This window comes from Centroberyx gerrardi, chromosome 5, assembly GCF_048128805.1.
Source record: "Centroberyx gerrardi isolate f3 chromosome 5, fCenGer3.hap1.cur.20231027, whole genome shotgun sequence".
NCBI classification, from domain to species: domain Eukaryota; kingdom Metazoa; phylum Chordata; class Actinopteri; order Beryciformes; family Berycidae; genus Centroberyx; species Centroberyx gerrardi.
This window is the reverse complement of record NC_136001.1, coordinates 9,532,180-9,557,600: the sequence shown is the minus strand read 5'-3', so window position 1 is coordinate 9,557,600 and position 25,421 is coordinate 9,532,180. Positions and strand designations below refer to the sequence as shown.

Here is a 25,421-nt window from a genome sequence, read left to right as displayed (position 1 = left end):
AGTATCATAAATGTGGAAATACATCTAAATGAGCATATATAATGACTGCCTATATGATAGGATTGGTATAGGACAGTGTAAAAACCTTGGATCCTAGGGAAAAACCTTATACTCACTCAGGCTCAAAAAAACACTGTAAGAATGTCTAGTCTATGATATACATTTTAAAACCCAATGCTTATCTGGACTTTTTAGCCTGAGAAATGGATAATACTTCAAAAAAGCATTAACGATAGAGTAAGAACACATTTTTATCTTTTTGACAGCTTTGTCTGCTCCACTCTGTCATTCAGTTCCCCACAACAGCCAGTGAAGGATATTGAGTTATAAGGAGAAGAGTCCTTTATCTTAAGAACTGCACTTAATCATCTTCCTATTCTCCCTGTAAGTATTGTCCTCAAATTGATAGGCAGTTGGTGCCTTCTATCTCTGTCACCAATACTGTTGAGATGTCCTTGACACCCTGTGATGATGTCACCGGCGCATAAATTTTAATAATTTCTGACAGGCTAAAATTAGGATCTTGACCTCTATAAGTTTTCGCAGAATGGAGCCCCCACTCAGCAGAGGGAAAAAGGATGAGGGAGTGGAGGAAATGTATGTGTCTGTCTGTAAGGGTGGCGGTGGGTTAAAGTCAGACATAAAAGAGCAGGAGAATAATAGAATAAAAAAGGAGAGTATAAAACTTGAAAAGACTCCATTACAGTGAGAGATCTAATTCATAATTCACTCGGCTATGTGATCTGCCTCTAAGACTGGCTCATAGCCTTTCTCACACAGTGACTCTGGGAGGAAAGATGCGTGCCAGAGCTGGTGGATGTTGGCCTCCTCGAGCCAGGGGTGGATATCTTGTCTTATGAGGTCTCACATAGGGCAACTCTCACAGCCCACTCGCCTTGCTTTGCATATCAAACCACCCACAGTATCTTAAGTGTGTTGCATAGAATAATACCGCTTATAGAAGCCTACCAACTCTGCATTCATCAATCAATCTACTGAATTCCTCTCCTGGATAAACAAACTATCTGTCTGTATATCTGTCTGTGTATCTATCACCACTGCAGGATTTTCCCAGCATATTCCCTCTGAGGGTGGAGCATGTGAAAAGTGGGGCATCCATGATGTCTGCCTTTGTAGATATTTTGACTGACGTGCATACGGCCTGATTTCAAACCCCAGTCTCGAAGGGCTGGAGAGGAACAACTGTCCTGGTGTTCTCTACTCAAGGAACAAAGATTTTTTCAAGAGGAAGAATAAAGCCTCCCAACAGAAAAAGCTGCTTTTGCTGTTATTTCTCATATTGATCCATTCTGCCGTCGAGAGAAATTTAACTAGACGTACTTTAGGGAAGTGAGGAACATTGGCTTTCCCTCATTCAACATTAGCTATACATTGGTCACCATTGTAGAAGCCCGCCATCATGCATCTATCCTCCAGCAATTCTTAATTAGAACTGGACCTACAGCTTATTCTTTTCCAGAGCTAAGAAGTACAACTAAATAAGCATAAAACCTGACACTGAAACCCGGTGGCCAAGTTATTCCTGGCATCTCCTGACATCTGAAAAGACAGCTAAATTAGCAGTTTCCTCATAAGTACTCTTTAGAACAGAGCAATAGTGTGCAACAGTATGCGGCGCTTGCAGTTGAAAAAGTGGGGTTTCAACAATGGCTGCATCTGTATGTAACCTCAAGGGTGAAAGCAGTGTTTGATCTTAATATATATAAATCCCTGATGGGACTTAGCCTACTTTACGGAGCTTATATTGTCAGATCTCTGAGTCTCTGACTAACTTCAGGACCTGAGGACAGTAGCATTGCCTTCCGAATAGAATAACAATCACGGCCACTATTGTTTTTATAAACATAAAGTGCAGAATGATGTTTTATTAATGTGATACACAGCTAACTGAAGTTTCCCTTTTCTTGTTTGGTTGTTCATTTCCCCATGTCTGTGTCAGAACGTCCTCAGGTCCATGTCAGTATGCAGGAACGCCTTGTACTCGCGGTACTATGTGTTTTAGCAGGGCTAACAACCCCCCCCCCACACACACACACACACACACACACACACACACACACACACACCTGTCTTTTGTAACACTCCACACTATATACTGCCCAAACTCTTTGCCATGGACTGCCAAGGGCTAAAACATAACAAGGGTAGTGGGCTGTTGGCCAAAAATATGATTGAACATTAATTACTTAGAAATATAGCTAGCGGGCATTAGCTTCTTAGGTCTTGCAGGGCAAAAAATATTTTTGTGGCGGCCCATATTTTAGTCCCCCACCTTGGGTCACCCTGGTATCGTTTTTTTTTACGTTAAAAAAATCTATTAATTAGAGAAAATTAGAGGAATTAGAGAAATAAATTCCTCCATGTGTGACTGTGATTTGGAGCTGGAGGGAACTTCCTCATGTGAAATGCCATGTAATATTCCATGATTGTTCAAGCCATTAGTGTCCTGCAAAACCCTTGTCACTGCAAACTCAAATACTGTGACTGTGATGTCAAAATACTGCAAAATACACACACAGCAGCAGGGCTTACCAGGATTTGCTCGAAATATTAATATAGAGTTTTGTTTCAAAATGAGAAACCTATCCTATCCAGAAATTGCTAAAAACAAAATTGCAGTTTTTATATTTTAGAGATTTTCAGTGATGAAGACCGGATTATGATTTGTTTTCCAAAACAGATATACAGCAATTTGGAGAAAAACTCTTCATTTGTAACACAGGATCCAATGTGCCACTTGCCTATGTGAAACTGTAGCCCTGCAGGCTTTTTATCACAGCTGGCAGCACAGATCAAAAGAGAATCACAGCAAGGTTGTTTTGAGAGAAACTGAGTGACACGAATAATGAGTAAGGCCGAGATACCCGTGTTCGACCATGCAGTGGGAAACGAAGGTTAGCGACTTCACCTTTTTGGAGTTTGGTTTCGCAGTTCTTGTTCGCTGAAAAATATCTTAAGTTTTCCGGGTCAGTGATTTCAATGACAGTGCCACGAAAAGAGTGCCGGGCTATTGTGACATGCTATCCCAGTGAATTACCAGTGCCACAGTGCCAAACACTGCACAACCCAAAGTCCGAGATTTTCTGGGTCAGATCCTGTGTCTGAGTCTGCTGCGCTTTTGTGAAGCAGGGTCTGTCGCTGTTGGTGCCAACATGACCGCAATGCTGTGCTTTTTTCATTTCACTTTGAAAGCAAATGTCAGTTTGAGAGCAAATTTCAATCTATTTCCAGCTGACACAATGCTAGAAAACAATAACTCAACTAGTCCTTGATTCTAACAGAGGCCACTGCAATGCATCAAAACACCCAAAATATGAAACAACATGAGAGAACAATAACAACTTTTTAAATTATTAAATAACAAGCTGTTGAGTGACAACTGAAAGCAACGTATTAACATCCAAAACACTTCTGAAGTACTTGATTTGAACTGGCTGTCCTCAGAATAACCTGAAGCGTCTTCATCATGGCTGCTATCATAAATTCCATAAATTAGATCTGAGTAAGTGGTGCTTATGCGGAGAGAAGCATCAAACCAAAAAATGTTTAGTTACCATGCTTTTAATGCTCTATCGGTAGGAACAGCATTACAGTAAGGGCCTCACTATAATGTGAGCATGTTACAAAAGTTCAAAGCCTTAAGTTTCCTCCAAGCACTGTATCTAGCCTCCAAAAAAAAATTATGCATAAGAAGCAACAGAAATCTCAAGACTGGTTTCACTACCAATAGCTCATGTCCTTGGCCTAAATTGATATTGTTATATTAAGAATTAAATATTGTGTTTAAGCTGTTGTAATACTGTCAATTTTGTACTTTGAAATTCCTGTATTGAAGTGGATCAAATTGGAATCCACAAGGTTACATTCTGGGGGGATGAAGAGCAAGAACAAAAGCAAGAAGAAGAAGAAGAAGAAGAAGAAGAAGAAGAAGAGTGTGACCTAAAGAGTGTGGAGATATTGTGACATGCCCAGTGAATTTCCAGTGCCACAGTGCCAACACTGCACAACCCAAAGTCTGAGATTTTCTGGGTCAGATCCTGTCTGAGTCTGCTTTGTGAAGCAGGGTCTGTCGCTGTTGGTGCCAACAAGACTACAATGCTGTGCTTTCTGCATTGCACTTTGAATGCAAATGCAATAATTTCAATATATTTACAATTGTCACAATGCTAGAGAATAATATCTCAATTGGCCTTTGATTCCAACAGAGGCCACAACAACACATCAAGAAAACACCTAAAATGTGAAACAACATGAGAGAACAATAACACTGACAACTTCTTCTAAAAATTATGAATTAATTAGCTATTGATTGATTATTGACAGTAACTTAACATGTGACACTCTTCTGAAGTACTTCTTCTGAATGTGTAAACTTGCTGTGCTCGCACTAACTCTTTAACATCTTCATTATGGCTGCCATCACAAATTGCATAAATGACATCTGAGTAAGTGGTGCTTACGCTGAGAGAAGAAACAAACCAAAAAAAAATGTTTGTTTACTTCCCTAGCTGCCAGTTACCATGCTTTTAGTGCTTCATTGGTTGGAGCAGCGGTACAGTAGGGACCTCACTATAGTGCAGGAACATTTCAAAACTTCAAAGCCTTAGGTTTTCTCCAAGCACTGCATCTAGCCTCCACAGCTAAATTGCGCACAAACATCAGTTGAAATTCTCCAGGCCGGATTCAAGAGCAAACGTTTACGTTCTTTGACGTAAATTGTTTTTGTCATGTAAAAAAAAGATGTTATGATTTATGTTCTGATATTGCTAATGTCTTGCTGCAGCTTTGAGTCACTGGGTAGAGGGCTGCATTTTGAATAGAAATATAGAAATAATCTGTTTATGCTATTGTAATATTGTCAATTTTGTATTTTGAAATTCCTTTACCAATGTGGATCAAATTTGAATCCACAAAGTTAAGTTCTGGTGTGAAGAAGAACAAAAAAAAAAGCCAAAAAACAAGAAGACAAGGACAACAACTCAGGATTACCATGGGTTATTAACTCGAATGTGTCTCTCCAAACAAGAACTGTTCACTGAACCTGCCACTCCGATCCAGTGATTGGAATGATTAATCAGAATGTAATTTGGTACATTTCCTAGCAGGCTTCAGATAATTGCAGCACATGCATAATGCAGAACCCTTTGTACAGAACCCAGAAGGAGTTTTTTCTCCCCTCTCTCTTGCTGAGGTGTACTATTGATTAAATAGCCATGTCTTGCTCCTTTTACCCCCCCTCCCCCAAACTCACACACGCACATCTCTCCCTGTAAAACACATCTTCTGCTTCTTAATGGCGCCATTAATCGACATCTCTCTCTTTGCCTCTTTCTCTCTCAGCTTGTCTTTCACACCTCTCTGTCTCTTTCATTTTTAAGTGCCATCTCCAATCTCACCCTCCTCTCTTCTGTCAAGAGAGCTTTTCATGCACTTAATTGGGATATACACAACAAATAACGACTCTCAAGCTTTACTTTGTGATAAAGGATTGATGTTTTGACGAGACTGCGCTCTGAACTGCATGTCAACAAAGTGATAGACTATCAGTATAATGTGCCCCTTTTGTTGACAATTAATCTAAGATAAATATGGATTCAAGCCGCGAGAAACAAAACAAAACAGACCACCGAAGAAGAACACTCCGCCTAACAAACGAACCGTGACACCGAAAACTTAACTTTTCTATGAGGCATTGATGTTTTTCCACTCTGAAGAGTGAGGCATCAGCACAAAGTGGCACTAAAGTTCATATAGGAAATACTGACGTGGAAAACAAGTGTCAAGAAGAGCACAGCGGCCTAATTGGGAAACTCAAGAAACAGAAAATGACTCTTCAAAATAACTTTAATATGAAGTATTGATTTTTTCTTCACTGAGGTTTGCTCTTATAGTCCGATGGCTTTGAAATGATAAGTGCCGACATTTGAAGACTTTCATTCCTAAATGAGACATCAACCATTTAAAAAAAACAACAACAACAACAAAAAAACAAAAACAAAGGGATGTCTATGCTTACAAAGTGTTTGCTAACATGAAAGTCATTTTGGAAAAGCTGTTACATTCTTAAATATTTTAAGACCTTTGTCTACAAAATACTAACATTGTTGAGGATGGAGTCTTTGAACTATTGAATGAATTTGAATTGAATTTTGAGTAACCTTTGTTTTGTAATTATGGATAGAGAGTGTTTGGAATAAAAAACTTGCATGTATCCACTACTTGAAAAAATGTGACAAAAGGATACTTGGTAATTTTAGTCCATTGTTGATAAAATGCAAACACTTTTAGAGGCTGAATCCTATATTTCAGGTATATTGAATGATAAACCATTTTATTTATCAAACCTTTCCTATCTAAAGAATATAATGACTCACAGATACAGAGATGTAGTCATGGGAGGTATATTCAACCAATTATACTGCACAGTAAAGCAGAGTAGGTGACTGGGCATAGAAGGACTTGATAGAAACAGGTTTCTCTGCTGTTTCCATGAGAGGCATCAGGGTGTGATGCATCATCAATCAACATATTGCTTTTTAGTCATACAGTATGAAAACCTCAGCATACCTTTAAAATGTCACGCTGTAGGAGAGTCTTGATGGCTTATTTGAGTAAGGAGCCTATTTATGATGCCATGGGTCTCTGACTGGTGACCTTTTATCACTTATTATCCCTTTCCCGCTCTCACCTTTCCTGTCATTTTGCACTGTATTACCTAATAAAGCAGAAATGCCTTAAAAATAAGCTTCAGATGTGGAACTGCAAAGAGCGGTTGCACGCAGATGAAAAGACCTTGTGTGTTGAGGTCACTCCTGGACAGCAGCGTTGTTAGCTGAGCGTGAGGCGGCGATCCTAGAATAGGTTGTGACGTGTGTGCAGTGATCACTGGCGTGTAGCGACCTGTTCTGTTAGCCCTCTCACCCCAGGGCACAGGGCAGTGTTAAACCATTGCGATGGTCATCACAAACCGCGTGCGTATGTCTATGTGTGTGTGTGTGTGTGTGTGTGTGTGTATATGTGTGTCCCATCAGACCCTCCTAGAACACGATAGCTGCTTGCCGTGGCTAACCATCTGCTGCTCAGAAGCCCGTGTTTGAAGCCATGTGAAGAAACCTGCTTGCAAGCCTGTTTGCATTCCCACCATCCAACTTTACACTGTGCAACCTAAACATCTAATGGTATACTCTAATGCATGGTGGCTTAGTGAGTGGGATACTGCCCTTTAGCCAGAGGAGGTTTGTTTGTTTATAATGTAAATAATGCACAGCCATCCGTCATGCATTGATTAAAATCATCGAGGATAACACAAAGTTTCGAAAACTTATTTCCAATGTGGTCCTCTTTAATAAGACAAAAAGGCTAAGAAAACATGTCATTGGCTGGCCGAGAGTCGCAGTTCATACCATAAGAAAACACACATCAAATAACAAGTGATCAAGCAGCTGATCAGCAAGGGAGTGGGTGGGAAATCAATTAAGTATCACAAGATCAATGAAGTATCACAGTATTATCATCAAACTAAGAAACATCTAACAACATACGCCATGCCTCTCCCACTCTTTGATCTGAGGAAGTAAGATAGTTCTCTTCATGTTGGTTGCTCCAGCTCTGATTTCATACCAAGCACCTCTGCCCACTTCGCTGACACGATTTGCTGAGTCTCATCACTGTGTGTGCACTTCCTACTGCATCTCAAATGCTGCTGTAGTTGGCAAGTGGCTGACTGAGCCATTGAACCTATTATCAGCCATCAATACCAAGTGACCATTATACGGTATCACTGCCACTCAGCTAACAGCGTTTCAGAATATGTGTCCATGCACCCATGTACGTGAGAAAGTGAGATTTTGTGTGTGTGTGTGTGTGTGTGTGTGTGTATTTGACTCAGTAGTGTTGTTCACAAACAGACGATTCCTCACAGGGACACACAATAGAAACAGGCACCAGATGATTGCATTGTATTGGGCTTTTAGGGACGACATTCACATTACCTGGTACAAACAAAGCCTTTTGGCGACTGGGTGGTTAGGCAAAGATAACTACAAAAACAAAAGAACCACCAACAAAAAGTGGAAGCGGCCAGTCCACTATCAGGGTGGATAGTGGACTGGCCGCTTTGTGTTTAGCTTTGTGTTTATTGGAATTTAGCCCCAGCCCTCCAAGGGATGGACTGGACTTACACCAGGTCAGGAAAAGTGCCATACCTACTGTCAATATGTTTTATGTCCCTCATTTATTATTTTTCTTTATTTTTGTCAGTTTTTGTCTGTTACTCCAAAGTTAATGCACTCTGCTGGATGGTTGTAGTCCAAGTAATGATCGTGTTTGAAAATCAGGCTTTACGTGAAGGTATCGGTAAATAGGAAAACACGAAAAGGAAGAGACTTGTTTTTTATATATTTATATAGTCCTGTCTCCCACTTTTTTTCGCCAATTTACAATTACTGGTAAACATACTATTTTCTTCGTTCCATCAGCATACATTTCCTCTGACCTAAATTTGATGTTACACTTGCTCAAATTGAAAGGTTTAATAAACATAAAGATTGCAATTTTTTATACATTGTCAGAATCAGATTTGTTCGCTTTTGTTTAAGTCCTAGAAGTGTGATTTTCAGACTTGTTTCGCCATGTAATGGCAGTGAATGGACAGAGAAAAAATACGCAATTCTCCAGTGTCCTGTACTGGAGCCACAGATAACAGAGAATCGCCGATTTTTGGGTTATATCATGTCCAGAAAGCTGCACAACCCAAAGTTCAACATCACTTTAAATACTTGGTTTAAAAAGAGTAAAGTGCATACTGTCTTCAAAAAAAGTAAATTTTGTTGGTTGCATCTATTGCACTTTATCAGATGAACCCTGATCCTTAAGAACTGATACATTTAATAAAGCAATCGTTCACTTTACTGAGGTTAGCAGTTCAGTATAAAAAAAAAGTGGTAACACAGAGTTGTGCAAAGATATAAATGGTGTACAGAGGTTTTGTGAGGTGGTTGGGGAATGCACAAAAGGGTGCATATTCTTGTTCGCAGAGCATTTGGGCTGCAGGGTATGTGATTTATCTCTTAGGGTATGTGGTGCATGTTTTACAGGATACAGAGAATTTCTGAAGTGGTAGGGGAATATACACAAAGCTGCACAAAGTGTCGGTATCAGAGCACTTGCGACCACAAGGTATCTAGCTGCTGATGTTGCTCCAGTCTGTAAAGTGTTAGGCAAATGTTTTAAGAGGTTGTACTAGTGTCTTTGAATTGACAATATACCACATTCGGGGGCATATCACCATGTGAATCTTCCCTCTTATTTCATTGTTTTGAGACAAACACTGTCTTCGTATGCGAAAGCTTGAAGTGAACAGTACGATCTGTTACACCTTAGAGATTTCTTTTCTCAGTGGGGTGCTAATGAAAGATACAGTTGAACCATTTCCCCCCATGGCCAATTGAATTGAAAACAATGCTTGAGTTGTAGGTGGTAGAAGTGCTTCTTTCTGCTCCTGTGGGAAGCCATTTTCCTCAGGCTCAGCTAACAGAAAATATTATACCAGCTATACCACCTATATGAGCAGGGCAGGCTTCAGGTCAGGTCACAAAGTTCACTTCAACTGCACAGGAAAAGATGTGCGCTGCAAGCATGTGCATGTTGTCTTGCATGTGCTGTTCTATGTGCATGAGTGCGGGAAAAGTGCAGGAAAAGTGAAAGGATTACGTGAAGCAGACACGACAAGAAACAGGCTGCAGTTTGACATCGACACAGCGTGGTGGTGTACACATTTACCTTCAACTCTGGCGACCTGGGTTCAATTCCCAACTCATGCCGAGAAGTTTTCTACTGTGAGCGAAGTTTAAATTTGTAGTGAAAGTTTTTTCTTATTTAACCATGAATAAAACCTTACCCTAACCATTTTAGTTGCCTAAGCTTAACCAAAGTTGTTGTACTTGACTAAAACTAAACCTTTTTACGTGACAAACAGGTGAAAATTGCATGTCCAATTCTTGCCATTGCCACATAATCTTTTTGTGGTGGGGAACTTAACCTGTACACAATTTGTGTCCACAACACGTAATCTGTGTTTCAGAGATTGTGTTTATTTCACCAAATTCCATGATACTAACTAGGAATCTTACCAAAATTGGGGACACCTTTTTGAATTAACTCAATCTGTAGCATGGTCCTTTTTCATGCTGGCAGGAACAACTCTTGTGGTTGCAGGACTTGGAGAAGACTATTTCTGATGTTGTCTCTTTTTCTCTTTGTATGGGAGAGAGCATCACGTCACACTCCAGGTATGTAACAGGTGTGACGACCGGGTCACACCCAATCTCTCGCCTCCGATTCCTGCAGGGCACGGAAGGTGGAAGACCAGAGACACCGGAGATACCAGGACCATGAACTGTCTGACACCACTGACCTGCCCGCTGCTCACTCCCCTGCAGCTGCAATCAATGGCCGCTGATGGCCGACTTCGCCTGGCAGTAATGCGGTCATCAGCAGACCCCAATATAAAGAAGTACGGGAGCCAGTGTTGGGTGAGCAGCATCCAGGCAAGACATCCCCGCCGTGACTCTCTCTCTCTAGCACTGTTATCATGCATGCAATGACTTTAAGGGATAGGTGTTGTTTGTGAGTTGACAAAATATGTTAAAGGGGCAATAAACAATATGTTTTACTTCCTTCCAACTTACTTAGAGGTTGATAAAGATCATAGATTACTTAAAGGGGCATTACCTCTATGTACAGGTCTCTGGAACTAGCGAAGAGGTAGTACATTATATCTCAAAACAAAATAATACTGCTTTGTCATTTGCTTTTCTGGCTTGAGAACAAAATGTGTTGCAACACTGGTTGCTCACTCATATCACCACCCTCCATATTTGAGGTTTTAAAAATGGAGGGAGGGAGTTTTTGTTCAAAAACAGACTACGGGTCGGAGTGACCCTCTGGTTACAGGATGGTCTCTCTAGCTGGTCACCCTGCCTTCATTATTATCTGTCATGCTGTTAAGACTTGTGGGATTGATGTGCAAAAGGCACCTGTAGCGTGTTTATATGGATTGCTTTTCCAAAATACATTTTTGTGCCCATACTTGAATTCCTGTGTAGTGATAGAGCTTCTTTTGCAAACTCATGCAGGCTCAAATGTTTCCTGGTGGGACACTGTCCTTCCCTGCCGGACAGAAGAGTCTAACAACTACAAAACAACAAGTAGCCAAACAAACAGAAGCCATCAGGGGTCACAGCTAAAACTGGAGCCAAGCTGTGGCTCTAATGGACAAAATTAAACTAACTGCCAAGGGCTCAAATAACAGCCAGATAAGCTGCAGGGGCCAGAGCCAGTAAACAACTGAAAAAAAAGTCGGTTACTGCCCCTTATTTAGCTGTGCCTTGAGTGGGGAAAACAATTGGAAAAAGTCGTTTAGTGCCCTTATTTAAGATAAGACTAATCCTTAATTTGAAAGAAAACAGAGGCTTGTGAGGTTAAAGTGGTTCACACAGGGATGGCACAGAAGACACCGTTTCCTGGACAAAAATATTAAGCTAAATCAAATTATAGGACCATGGCAGAAAATAAATAGAAGACGTACAGTATATTAGAAAAACAAAAAACTAACTATGTTTTAAGGGAAATGGAGGTAAAGAAGGAATAAGAAAGAAAGACAAACAAACTTTGGTGTGAAGTGGGAGTAGGGATGCTTAGCGTGATCAGTGTCAGCGGCAAAGCGTCTTCTCCTCCCATCTCTTCGTCGTTTGTCAGCTTAGTGTTCCCTCTCACACCACCGCCGGAGGAATCCATTGTGACAGGCTGCCAGCGAGCCTTCCCACCGAATTAGCTAACTACTCCAGGAAATAGCCTATTCGTGGCACTGCGAGCTATCCCACCGCCGCCGCAGCCACATCCCCGGAACCAGAGCCACGCAGGACTGCATGACAGGGAAGAGCTCAAGTGTTTCTCTCTTGATCACAAAAACTACCGATTGAGAGAGAGGAAGAATGAGATGGGACTTTGCAAATGTGTGGATGGTTGGTAAAGTAGTTACACAGAAATTTACAGTATGTGTACACAGAAAAATAAAGGTGCGAACTGGAACCAAAAATGATTGTTCGGAGTGATGCCATAGAAGAACCATTTCTGGTTCCAGAAAGAACCTTGTTTCTTTGACCAAGGTTCTTTAAAGAACCATGTCTGCACTCCTCCTCCAAAACCTTGAAGTGGGTCTAGTCTAGTTTTTTGGGGCTATTTTGTGGTGCACTGCAGTCATACAGCAGTAGGTCAGTGTTGCAGTAACAAGTGTGAATTCGACCATGACTGTCCTGGGTATCATACTTGCTAATGCTCTGTTAGTGGATGGTTGCAACAGTGTTAGGCCACCTTCAGTTTAAACAGAGAAATAATAAACAAGAATTTGGCTGCACAGTGCGTTGGTGCTTGATAAACAATAGCTTTTTATCATGCATAGCCCTGTCACACTGAGGAAATCATGGGTTTGTGGATTATGGCTTTGTCTTTTTTTGTCTTCTGTATCTATCTATTGTCTTCCCTGAACAAACAAAAAATACTTTGCAATCCAAGCAAACTGAGTCAGCAAGACACCTTGGTGAGTACACAATGTATAAAGTCTAAATCTTAAAGGGAGGAATACACAGTGTCATAAATTGAATAATAACAACTCTCCATTCTGAGTCAAATGCATTTTTCTTTCTTTTCACAAGTGCATGTGATCATCATGTCATGTGTTCAGCCACAAAACGTTGCCTACCTTTCATACATAATACAGTTAAAGTGTTCTCAATTTGTCTTTTCTCTGCGCTAACTGTGAGATTAAAGGGGACGCTTTTTTTCCAGGGAGCTCCCTCTCATTTCCTGTTTTCTCAGGCAAATGTGTGCAGGAGGACATCCATCTTGGCAGATATAGATCATGTTTTAAACATACAGCTAGATTAAAATCCACAGCCTCCTATCTCCCTCGTACACATGGTACACTGAACCCACAAGCTCTGTGTTTCAAACAAAGAGGATGTGAGAGCTGATGTAGGCAGGCATCTATCCTCACAAAACTCTCTCTTGTTCATTTCCTCTCTGTCTCTGGATGCAATCACACCTACAGTTCATGTTGTTGGTTTTTTTTTTGTCAACCATTGTGGAAAAGTTAGTTTTCAGGCTCACACACAAGCAAAACCAGGGCTTCAAAACAAAAGTCATCCCATGAGGTTAGAGATTTTGTCAGTGGGATGGAGTTCATATGGTTTACCCTTGGTTCATTTTTGTTACACTAAGCTTTCCAAGAATGAAGAACTGCTGGCTATCAGATGTTTTGGGGTTGTTTCCTGTAGTTGCTTTGGATTAGATTCTCACTCCTAACCAACCGCACTGCAGTTTGCTTGGAAGAGGACCAAGACTCACATTTTCAGGCGTCTCGGTGCCATTATTTGATGAACCCGAGTTCAAATGCCATCGTTCTCACCTGCCCAAACAAACTGAACTACATTGCAGAGTTCAAATAAACTGCTCCAAACATGCTTGTTGTGAACACTCTCTCTGTCTCTCTCTTTGACATAGCTCCTAATGTTAAACTTTAAAGGATAAGGCCGGTGTTTTTTAATGCATTGCTTACCGTCAACAAATACTAGGAAAATAACAAAATCAGCAATGATTTTATTTTGCCAACAAGTCTCGTCCATGTAGCCGGTGCCCAATGCAGCCATGTCCCAGCAGCCATAGAACTCCATTGTATTAAAAAAACAATTAAAAACACGTCAAAGAGCCATGCCGTTGCTCTGGCAGCATATTTCATCATCACGATGCACTGGGCCAGCCGACTTTTTCCTCAAACAACTTAATAAGCCGGCTGTAAACACGTTTGCGATCTCAGGAAAGTAGTTCCATAGCACTGAAAATAGTCCCCGGCGTAATGAAGAATTTGTTCCCATTTGAATTTGATTTGGTAATAACTACAACAGCCTGACTTTTCATGGTAACAGTTTGAGATTTTTAAAATTGAAACTATGTCTTTGTGAGCTGAATTTCAAGGTTTTTAGCTTACAATTGGAGCCAATGACTTCTGGGTTGAAGGCTAAAAACGGTAGGTGGGAAGTCAGAAAGTAACGGGAGTAGAGCAAACGCATTGTTGATTTTGTTATTTTCATAGGATTTGTTGACGGTAAGCTAGGGGTGGGCGATATGGCAAAAATATCATATCACAATTTTTTTCAGGCAGGATCACGATCCACAATCTTATCATGATTCTTTTTCATGTTGGTTTTTAAGACTATTTTGCAAGTTACTGAACAGTACAACCAAACTAATTTCCCTATTTAAAAAAATATAGCCCTACAAGGTAACAAAACCTAAAAGAAAAAAGAATAACAGACCATTTAGGCCAAAGTACCTTTTTGAACAGATTTTAATCAAGTGTGCAATTCTGCAAGAATTTAGACTTGTATTCAAGTACAATCAGAGACTTTTGCATAACTCCCAAAATGAACATTGGTTTCTAAAGGTAGACAACAACACTCAAGTAAAGTGCACTCTTGCTACATAACATTAAAAAAATCTAACATTGGTAGGAATTCTAACAGTCCGGTAGCTTATTAGACGCAGATCCTCAGCAAAACCAGTCTATTCACTTTCTGTTTTTTGAGGTAGCAGTATGTAACATTCTAATAAACATGAAAAGTAGAATAAAAATAAACAGAACAACAAGACATTGAGACAATGAGGAAAAGCCAGTTTCAAACAATATAAATAGCTTATTTAAAAAAAGGTTAAATAAAAATGTAAACTCTTGCAATCTAATGCAATTCTGCAAAGTATTAACATTCAACAATCATTTTAACATGGTCTAGACTTCAAGTACAATCAGAGACTTTAGCATAACTCCCAAAATGAACATTGGTTTCAAAAGGTAAAACAACACTATAAATAGCTTACTGAAAAAAAGGTTAAATAAAAATGTAAACTAACTCTTGTAATCTCTTAAGTAATTAAGAGAGTGCAATGTGATTCAGAACCAAAACAATCAACCAAAGGTGCAATAATATGTCTGAATCCTGACTATTGAAAACCCAGCAGCTTTAGAACATATCTTTCACATCTTCTTACAACTTATGTCTCCTTCTAAAAGAAGACAAAGTATGACAGATCACAGTCACAGATTTTTAGCCAGGAAAACCAGTTTATCGACTTTATCTGGCTTGAGAGTTGCCCTTTGGCATGTGACAATATTGCCACCAGTGCTGAAGACTCTTTCTGAGGGAGCACTTGTTGATGGAATGCACAAACACTTTCTAGCTAGTTGGCTAACCCTTGGAAAGTTTCCCTCGTGGACTTTCCACCATTCCAGAGGATCCATCTCACTGTCTGCATTTGGTGTGGACAGGTAGGCCTTCAATTCCCCATCTATTGCCTCTTTTAGAGATGGGGAAGCAGATGTGGCGGCTGCAGTTACAGCACCTGAGGTTTTCAAAAAGCTGGCCAGTGTTTTCTTCGCTTTCTTTGGTGGTGTTTGTTCTGCCTCAGGGCTCTGTGATGTGGAGGTAGATGTAGGCTGAGCCGATGCTGCTGGATGCTGTGCTTGTACGGTCAGCAGGGACTCCAGCTCAGACTCAGCTCTGGCTTGTAGTCCCTCTGTCTTGTCGCTGTCAATGTATTGGGTTTTGAACCTTGGATCAACAAGTGAAGCCATATCCAGCAGGTCATCAGTGGTGGGATCCTGATATTTGGCAGTGAGGTAATCGAGAATGGTTGTCTTCATTGTTTTTGTTAGTTCAGTGTCGTCGTCATTCAGGTTCAAGATGTTGACTTTCAACAGGTGAAGCACTGGCTTTACGTAAGACACACTCACATAGTCCTCACCTGAGAGTGCATCTGTGAAGTCCCTTAGTGGACTCAGGGCCTTCTTCACAGACTCCATCACATCAATTTCTTGCCATGATGGCACCAAATGCCTCGTCTTCTTGTCTGCCTTCAGGAAACTGAGAAATGGCCTTTTCCTGGTCCAACACTCTCTCAATCATGTTGAGTCTGGAACCCCATCGTGTTGGTGACTCGGTGATGAGTTTCTGCTGAGGTAGTTTCAGCTCTGTTTGAGCCTTACTCAAGTCCCTCTTTTTCTTCCAGCTGAGGGAGAATGTACTGACCACTTTCTTGCAGATAGATGTTGTGCGATCAACACGAGGGTCTTTGGCGCTTTTTTCTAATAAAAAGAAGAATAAGATTTATTAATCAGATTTAACCTAAATCACACTGTAAATTTTTATTCACAACTGTTTATATTTTTAAATTGTACTATTTTATTGAAAACAGTGATTATTCTACAATACTATATATTTTGTATACAAAACATTTTAATATAATAAAATGTAAATTATATTGTAGACTAATCTCATCATTTTACTCTGTTCTTTGTTCCTACTGTAATTTGTAGTTATTTTATTAATATAACAGTATTGTTATTATGAACCAACTCCTTATCTGAATGCCAGTGGCAATATTTTATTTTAGTTTCACTCACCGATGGCTAGGTGAAGTCTGTGCCCAAAGCACTGCAGACGAGTCCAGCTGTTGAGCTCCAAGGCCCTCACCATGTTAGCCCCACTGTCTGTGGTCATGCAAGTCATGTTCTCCTCTTTCAGTCCCCAACATTCAAGCGCTTCCCTCAGGCCTTGTGCTATGAGCTCACCCGTGTGGTCTTGTGGGAAGTATGTTGTTTGAAGACACGCACTGCACAGCTTCCAGTCGTGAATGAAATGAATGGTCAGACTCAAATAAGGTTCTGAAGTGCGGCTAGACCATAAATCACTTGTTGTAGCAAAAAACTGGATGTTTTGAATTTTGTGTTGAATCTTGTCGCGGCATTCGGAGTACAGCCGTGGAATGGCCGTGTTGGAAAAATATTTGCGGCTGGGTATCTTGTACCGCGGATCAACTATTTTGAGCAGTCTTTTGAAACCCTCATTTTCCACGGTTTTTATGGGAATCATATCCTTGGCCAGGTAAAATGTCACTGCATCAGTTACCTCTTTCCAGCGCTTACTTGTCCTGTCATACGGAGTGCCTTTCTCAAATGCCTTGTTTGTTTTGGCCTTGTAGCCTCTGGCTGTGTGGTTGTAGCTGATGCACTCACGTGGGATCCCCTCACTGTCTGAATGTCAGCATACTCTTTCGGGTGCTTTCTTTTGAGGTGGTTAAAAAGGTTCGTTGTGTTGCCATCCGACGTGCGAACCTTATCTTTGCAATATTTGCAAATAACTGTTGTTTGCGCCGTGTCGGTTTTGGAAAATCCAAACCACTTCCATATTACCGATGTCAAATTCTTTTTAGGGACCAACTCCTCCGTGTTGTCATCCATGCCGCTACTTAGCCAAATAAAAACGGGGAGGGGAAGAAATCCAAGGCACTACCTACTGTTTGCTATTATTGGTTTATTGGTGTGTCTCTAGGGAAGGCGCGAATCGGACTAGCAAATAGTGTGATTTAAGATTTGGCTGAGAAAACAACTTTGGATGCGTGTATGAGCCATAGAACTGCAACTGATAGAATGTGCACTGTAGCACGATACTAACGATCTCTCTGTAAAGGCAGATCGTGGAGACATTTTAATCGTTCACGATCTAATATCGTCATATCGCACACCCCTACGGTAAGCAATGCATTAAAAAACACCAGCCTTATCCTTTAAGTGAAAACCCAATTAAGTGCTAATGCTAATGCTAATAACAAACAAACAAAGACAAATTGGGGAGGGATTTTGTAGCTGTATGGATCGGGTGTCTTGATATGTGTGTGACAATTCAACTCATTATACCCAATGAATATCTAGCATGTGTTGTTCACTCCTCTATGGAGGTTTTCTACCAAACATGAGACCAATATCTTAACTACACTGACCCTTCTGTGGCTGCCTCATTAGAGATTGGTTGGATGTTTATGAATATCTGCATTGCAAGGCCAGCTTTCCTTTTCTCTTTGTTTTTGCTCTGCCTATCTATCTATTTGTTTGTTTTTTCCTTCTTTTTATTCTCCCTTGGCTTCCATTAATTATTTTGTCTGGTGCTAACGCTGCCTGTATGTATGCATGCATGCATGTGTGTTTAGGTGTGTGTTTCCTTGTTTCTTTTATGTCTATTGATTGATTTATGTATTTATTTATTTATTCTATGTTGTTGCTATTGTGGTAATTGCCGCTGTTGTTTTTCTGTTCTCATTTATTGAAAAATAAAAATCAACTCAGTTCAACTCTTTAAACATCATCCCATGTTTCAGATTATTATTTTTTTTTTTTATCCTTTTGTTGTGAAATAAAACAAAAAGTGAACTCTTCGTATATGATTTGCTGACTACCTCTAGACTAAGGGACTTTGGTAAAACCGTAATATGTGGAAAAAGAATGATCATTAAAACTATCAGAAAATTTGAAAATTAGAGTTGTGAGACTTGTACAGTACTTGCTTTATGGCCCATGGTCTTCATTCTTATCAAAAAAGAAAAAAAGGTGTTTTTCATCTCCATCAATACAAGATTTCTGTCAGATATCAGCTGGCATGGAATCTGAGTTTTCTTTCCTTTTCTTTTTACCCTTAGAGAATGTAACAGAATTATTTCTTTAAGTTCTAACCAGTTTATCCAGTAACAATATAAGTCATTACAGTTTAGTCATGGCAGGAACCAGTTGGTCCTTTTATGTATACTCCACAGAGTTTTAAAAAGCTGTCATATAGTTAATAATAGTAATGTGTTGGGTTGGCTCCATTTTTCGGCTGTATACAGTCCATTGGTTGAGTAGTTTTTTCGGCAGCCTGACATTAAGTGCCTGAGATTTGTGGATTATAGGGCATAATTGACTCTGGGAAGTGGATCTATCTCAGCTGGAGGCCACAGACACAGCAGGCGTCCTCTGCCACTGGGGGAAACTTCTTAGTCTGAAACCATCACTCTGGCTTATTCTCCGTTCGGTCTCTACCTCTCTCTCCCCTTTTCTCTTTCTCTCTGTCGCCGACTTTCTCTCCCTTTTGTTCTCCCTGTGTTGCCTCGCCATCTGTCTCATTCTGTGTCTCTCTTGTTCCTTCTCTCTGTCCCTGACTTTCTTTCTGTCCCTCTCCAGGCTTCAGTCTCAGCAATTAACAACTGCTGTAGTAAGAGTATCTTCAGACGGGCAGCTCAAATCCCATTTTTTAACACATCTCACATGAGTCGGATATGTTTTCTGAAGTCTGAACAACAAAAAAAACATGGAATCTGACCTTTTCAGATCAGATTTTATACCCCATTTGCAGCTGTTTTGAACTGCAATTCAAATTGTATCTCTGAAAATATGACTCAGTCTGATGACTCAGATTGAGTCGAGTGTTTTTTTTCCGACACTCCACTCACAACACATATGTGACATCACACATCGCGACAAGAAAAGCCAAGGATGACAAACATGGAGGAGAGCCTGCGACAGAATACTGGTGCATGAAAATGTCATCATAAAAATTTTGGGCAAACTGCACCAGATTTTGTATGAGACTAAGTTAACTGGCTGATTTCGATATAGTACATATTTATGTTTACCGTATTTCCTCTAATAGTGGCCGGTAGTCAATTAAAAGCCGGGTCTCCGATAATGGCCGGGGCCGTGGTCGACATGAACAAATAAAGGCCAGCCCCAAATACAGGCCGGGGAAAAAAACAAAGGAAACAAGACTAGGTCAAAACCTAGTACATGGCTGGACCGTGTCCGTCTCCTCTCTCCGCCGCTGCCTCTCCACCGCGCCCACGGCCCGTGCCTATTGGGGACACCCGGTGACGCATCGGCGTGGGGACCCCGCCGAAATCTTGGCCGGATCACCGGGAACAAATCGGTGCCCAGCTATCGGCACTGGCCGGAACCGTGTCCCTGGGAAACTCGAAGCGTCGGCAGTAAGCCCTCGGCGCAACGAAACCTCCATGCCGCCGACAGAACAGAGGGCTGTCAGGTGGACTGAGCTCGCGCATCGAAATAAATAATAAATAAATATAAAAATAAACTCCTGGTGCCTGTTTGTAACTGTAGTTTGTAGTAACATACAAGTGCCACAGGCCGGCGGAAGTCTCTGGAGCATGCCGTCGTCGATTACCGTAATTATCGTAATGCATTGCAGTAACAAAAAAACGGCTACCTAACGTACCCCAACAGAAGCAGATCAGAAAATCAAACTTCATACTAAAATATGAGCAAATATACTTATCAAACAGAGGGAATTAGAAATAAAGGCCTGTCTCTAATATAAGCCTGCTTCCAATAAAGGCCTGGTACCCTCTGCAGTTGAGGTAAATAAAGGCCCAGGCCAATATTAGAGGAAATACGGTATTTAATTTTGTTCTTATCCACTCATTATCCACAACAGCAATATTTTGGTACAAGTTACATAAAGGGACAAGATGAGTGCATGGAAAAGGTAAAAAGGGAGAATTATATTAAAGGAATTGGAAGGGGAAGATGTAGAGAGGGCAAACCCCTTCAATGTGTCTGAGTATCTCTATGTTTCTACATGGAACAAAAAGGGGGAGGAAGCATTCAGGATACAGCTGTGATTACGATGTTATAATCCTCATTTCAGAACAAGGACTGAAAGTCAAATTATGTCAATTCTTGACATTCCTAAATAAAGAAAGAAAGACAAAAGAAAACATCATCATAAAAACAGTCAGAAAAAGTAGAATTATTTATCTGAATTATCTGTTTACTTCTTGTCTTAGCTTCTTGTCTTTTAAAAGAGTACCACATTGGAAATAGTTTTTGGAAACTGTATGTGTTATCCTCAATGATTTTAATAAATGCATGACTGATTATTTTTGATTATCAAATAAACATACAAACAAACAAAGCAACAAGAAAACTTCCATGCTACTAGCTTGTTGCAGGAATCCAGAGTTATTGGACCGAAGTGTGCAGACAGTCATCGTTTAAGATCAGATTTGAAAGACAAATTTGTCTGCTGTCTGAACATAGTATAAGTACCATCTTTCTTTCTTTCTCTCTCTCTCTCTCTCTCTCTCTCTCTCTCTCTCTCTCTCTCAATAACTTTAACTCCAAATACATCCTCTCTCCCTCTCTCTTTTTTTCAGTCTGTCTGCTGGGATGCATCTCTTGCCCTCACCTCAGGCGGTCACACTGCCCGTCACGGCCCGGTATTCTCTCCCACCACCTTTATGCCCAGGAAGCATCCATTTCCATAAATCATTACCCAAAAAGCGGGACAAAAGATATCACAGAGCACATCAAAGGGGAGGCTGTTTATTAGTGCACTACCCATGGGCTCTCCAGGGCCACTTTAGAGCAAGTCCAAGGTTACACACACTGAGCTCCTCCTCCAGTTTGGGGATCTACAGTAGCTGACGGCGATGCTTGTATATTAGCATGTACACAGTAGGAATGTGAAATAGGTTTTTGAGGAGAAGGAAAGGTCAGACATTGATGTTACAACAAAATATTGATAGTGCTATTAGGAATGCTTTCATAGCACACAGGAGGATTTTGATAAAACCTTTATAAGAAAACGTCAAATTTGTCTGGTTCCCATTACAATGATGTTGAACTTTGGTAGCACCTTGGGTTGTGCAGCTTCCTGGACATGATATAATCCCAAAATCAGCAATTCCCTGTTATCTGTTGCTCCGGTAGAGACGATTGGTGAATAGCGTTGCCATTCACTGCCATTGTATGGCGGAACAGGTCTGAAAATCACACTTCTAGCACATAAACGAATGCGAACAAAGCAGATTCGGACAATATATTAAAAAAGTAGTCATTCTGCTGAATTGTTTTTAAGTGAATCGCTTTCTTTATGTTTATTAAACCTTTCATTTTGAACAAGTGTAACACCGAAATCAAGTCAGAAGAAACTCATGCTGATGGAACGAAGAAAAAATACATTTACCAATAAATGTAAATAGGCGAAAAAACCTACCACCTTTTTTTTCGCCTATCTACAATCGCTTTAAGCACCGCTGTGTACTGTTTGTGTATCAAGAAAACAAATGATTCATATTTCATTAGGAGTCAAACTCCTCATGTTAACAACCTGCAAAACAAAAACAGTTCTATGTCCTTATCAACAACTTTGTTTGATACGACAGCCACACTCAAATTCCCCGTAGTTACAAAGCAGTGCTGTGATACCAATGCATCCAATTCTGGCAATTCATGACACTGCTGTCAGCATCATGAACAAAGCAGTCAATACCATCTTGTTCTTTTCCTGCATGTCAGCCTAACCATCACTTACATTTGCTGTGATCAGCAAACATAAGTGATAAGTGACAGATGTTTATGCTTACACAATACCACCTTCATCTCTCTGAGGCCTGTCTTACACAAGTTTTTCTAAAAGAAAGACTGTATTCTATATAAAACTCTTCTCATGTACCACTGGAGGTGGCTTGCTTTGGCAGCGTAAATTATTTTTCCACTAACATGACTATTCTCTTGGACCCTAAATGGGTCAGGCCCGTTTCTGAATGATTACATTGCCTTATGACGAGCGTACTAGTATGTTTTACACTTTACATTTAGATTTTAGGCATTTAGCTGAGCTTTTTTTCCTTCCAGAGCAACTTAAAATGAGTGCAACAGCAGAAAAAGCTTCTTAAATCTGCAACATTCAAGCCACCAATAGAGAGGTGAGCCAACAGTGCCAAGAGTATTCCTGTGACCCCAGAATGATTATGTAAGAGAGAAGTGCTAGGGAAGAAATGAGATAAATAAGAGCTATAAGAAGTGCAAGGTACAATGTTTTTTTAAATTACTGTTTCCTCGGTCGTGGAGTGAAAGTTTAAAACCCCCCACATTAACTAGGATATTGAATTATTGAACATATTGCTGATGGTGGCTCTCTGGAAGAATGATGGTGTTACCCTGATATATCATTAGAGTGTTTTAAACAGGATTGGTTTTCCCGTTGACTCCCCTGCATTTGTGATGTATTTTCAATGTATTTTCAATAGTTTCAATAGTTTTCAACTCCAAAGACATACATATGTAAGTAGGCAACCAAGCAAAGAAAGAATCAAAATTGGCAATATTCACACAAGGTTTCTGCCGAAAACCAAAGACATTGCAGAAATAATAAAAAAGAAAAGAAAAAAGATTTGTGAAGAACCTACCACTGATGGTGGCTCTCTTTGGCAGTATAGTGACGGCCCCTACAGCGGCATCCTCTAGCTGGTGGATGGGACTGTTCTTGGCTCCCCAGCTGTCTGAGCCGATCCACATAAAGTGGCCCACCTGGTCCGCTCGCTTGCTGGCATTCAGGATCCCCCTGGAATCAAACATGCACCGTCAGTGAGTCAAAATGTGCATGTATACACACACAACATTAAGGATAGTCCAAGAATTAAACATACACTACCAGTCAAAAGTTTGGACACACCTGATTGAATGTTCTATGTTTTTCATTATCTTAAAGCCATTTTGATCTAAAGGCTTATGCTTAAATGCTTGAAATGTGTTTCTTAGACAAATATAAATAGTGAAGTTGAACCTATGTATGAATTTCTTTCCAAAGCCTTTGCCTTTCCATCAAGGCAAAAACTTTAAAAGAACTTTAAAGAATCTAAAATATAAGATAGTTTTGATTTGATTTTTACTTTTTTGGTCACTGCATAATTCCAATTGTGTTATTCACACTTTTGATGCCTTTACTATTATTCTAAAATGTGGAAAATTGTAAAAATGAAGAAGAAAAAATGTGGCGTGTCAAAACTTTTGACTGGTAGTGTATAGCATGTTAATACATACACACATGCAAGCACACGCTCGCATGCAAAGCTTGAGTGTGTGTGTGTCCGTCTGTGCCTGAATTTGCCTCTGTGAGTGATAGCAGTTGTATGTGATATGTATTATTAGACTGAGCCTCCAGACTTGGCAGCCTCTAAAACTTAACCTAAATGACTGATATAACTTGTTATTTGAAACACATATGGTTGTTGCCAGCAGGTCTTCTAACGGTCTTGAATCACCCAGTGCACCACAAAATACTGTAAACTGTACTTTAAAATCTACAGTGCCTGAACTTCATGCCTAATGTCACTCTCAATCATGTTTACAGTTCTCATCATGGCAGTCATCTTCACAGACTGAAATGACTGTAATGGAGCTGATATATTAATCTCTTTTGGGGGCAATGAAGATGGACAAAGCCCCCAGCAAACACAGCAAAGTGACACACATGGTCACAGTTGTATTCAGATGTTTCTTGGCAACTTGTTGGACACCGCCGTTCACCACAGTTGCATACAGCCTTTTGTCATTATCGGCACAAGGTAGTTCAGTGTTTAAACGAAGAGTAATTACTTACCTGATATCCTCATCAGAGGCGAAGAGGATGACCGCCCTGGCGTAGCGCGTGTCCAGAAGCAGACGGATGATTTTGTCGAAGTCGGAGGGTTTGTGGTCATGGGGGATCTTCAGTGACTGGGCTATACAGATTCCACCTGGAGAGAGAGAAAAAAAGCAAAGGGCAATAGTAATTATATTTCAATGGAAAGAGACTTTTAAACTTTGAGAACATCCTTAAAGATTCCCCCAAGACTCTGTCTGAAAGGTTGTGCAGTAAAACTTGCTACATTTGAAGAACTAAAAAAGAAGGAAAAAAGCAGCACACTTTATGGTGCACAGCAACAGAAAAAAGTAGAAAAAGAGCTGTGCTCTTCTCTCTCAACTGCTTGACATTTCTTGAAACCACCCACATTTCTGTGCACAGCTTTCTTCAGGGTATGAGGAGAAAGGCCATGAAAGCTCTAGGCTGAGACGCTGCTAGTTTCAATAAATGTCACTCAACTGAACGAAAAGTGTGACTTTTTTTCACTTTTCTATACTCGATAAGCCCCATCAGCCAGCACTTGGTTGGGTGCACACTCTTTTACTTCTATTCCATTGATGCACAACTGATGAACTCTTAATAAAGCAGTGGATCAAAAAACTTTTTGATCAAAAAGCGATTGTTCCTGACATCACATGCAGTAGTGATGAGTATCACATATATGCAAAAGCTCTCAAAAAGATTTGCTCTTTTTAGCTTTGGATATCTCTTTTCATCTGATCTTGAACTGACAGGCACTTTAATTACTATGCAGATTTTAATATGCAAGTCCAATATGAGAGCAATATGATGTAGACTACAAAAGTGCAAATATGATCATATTACAATGAAACAGACACAATGTAGGTGGAACTTTGATTACAGAGACACATTATTGTGGCCTGTAAGGAGATACTTGGATGCCTCCATGTCCTAGGATAGGATATTGGAGTGGAATAAATTCCCCTTCTTGTATTTATCCTGCATCTATCCTTTAATAGTGTTTTAGATGATTATTGAATGTCATACAAAACTGGTGTATTGCAACCCTAATATCTCACAACCAACTGGTTACCA

At 40.2% G+C, this 25,421-nt stretch overlaps 1 protein-coding gene across 1 annotated transcript in view; it reads right to left on the bottom strand.

The window, feature by feature from the left end:
* grm7 (glutamate metabotropic receptor 7) overlaps positions 1–25,421 on the bottom strand; it is a 240,736-nt gene that overhangs the window by 84,600 nt on the left and 130,715 nt on the right. Inside the window, exons 3-4 of the mRNA XM_071915348.2 lie at positions 24,342–24,477; positions 23,149–23,303 (exon numbers count right to left, since the gene is read on the bottom strand). Of these exons, the coding sequence (XP_071771449.1) occupies positions 23,149–23,303; positions 24,342–24,477 (291 nt within the window). The remainder of the gene's footprint in view (positions 1–23,148; positions 23,304–24,341; positions 24,478–25,421) is intronic.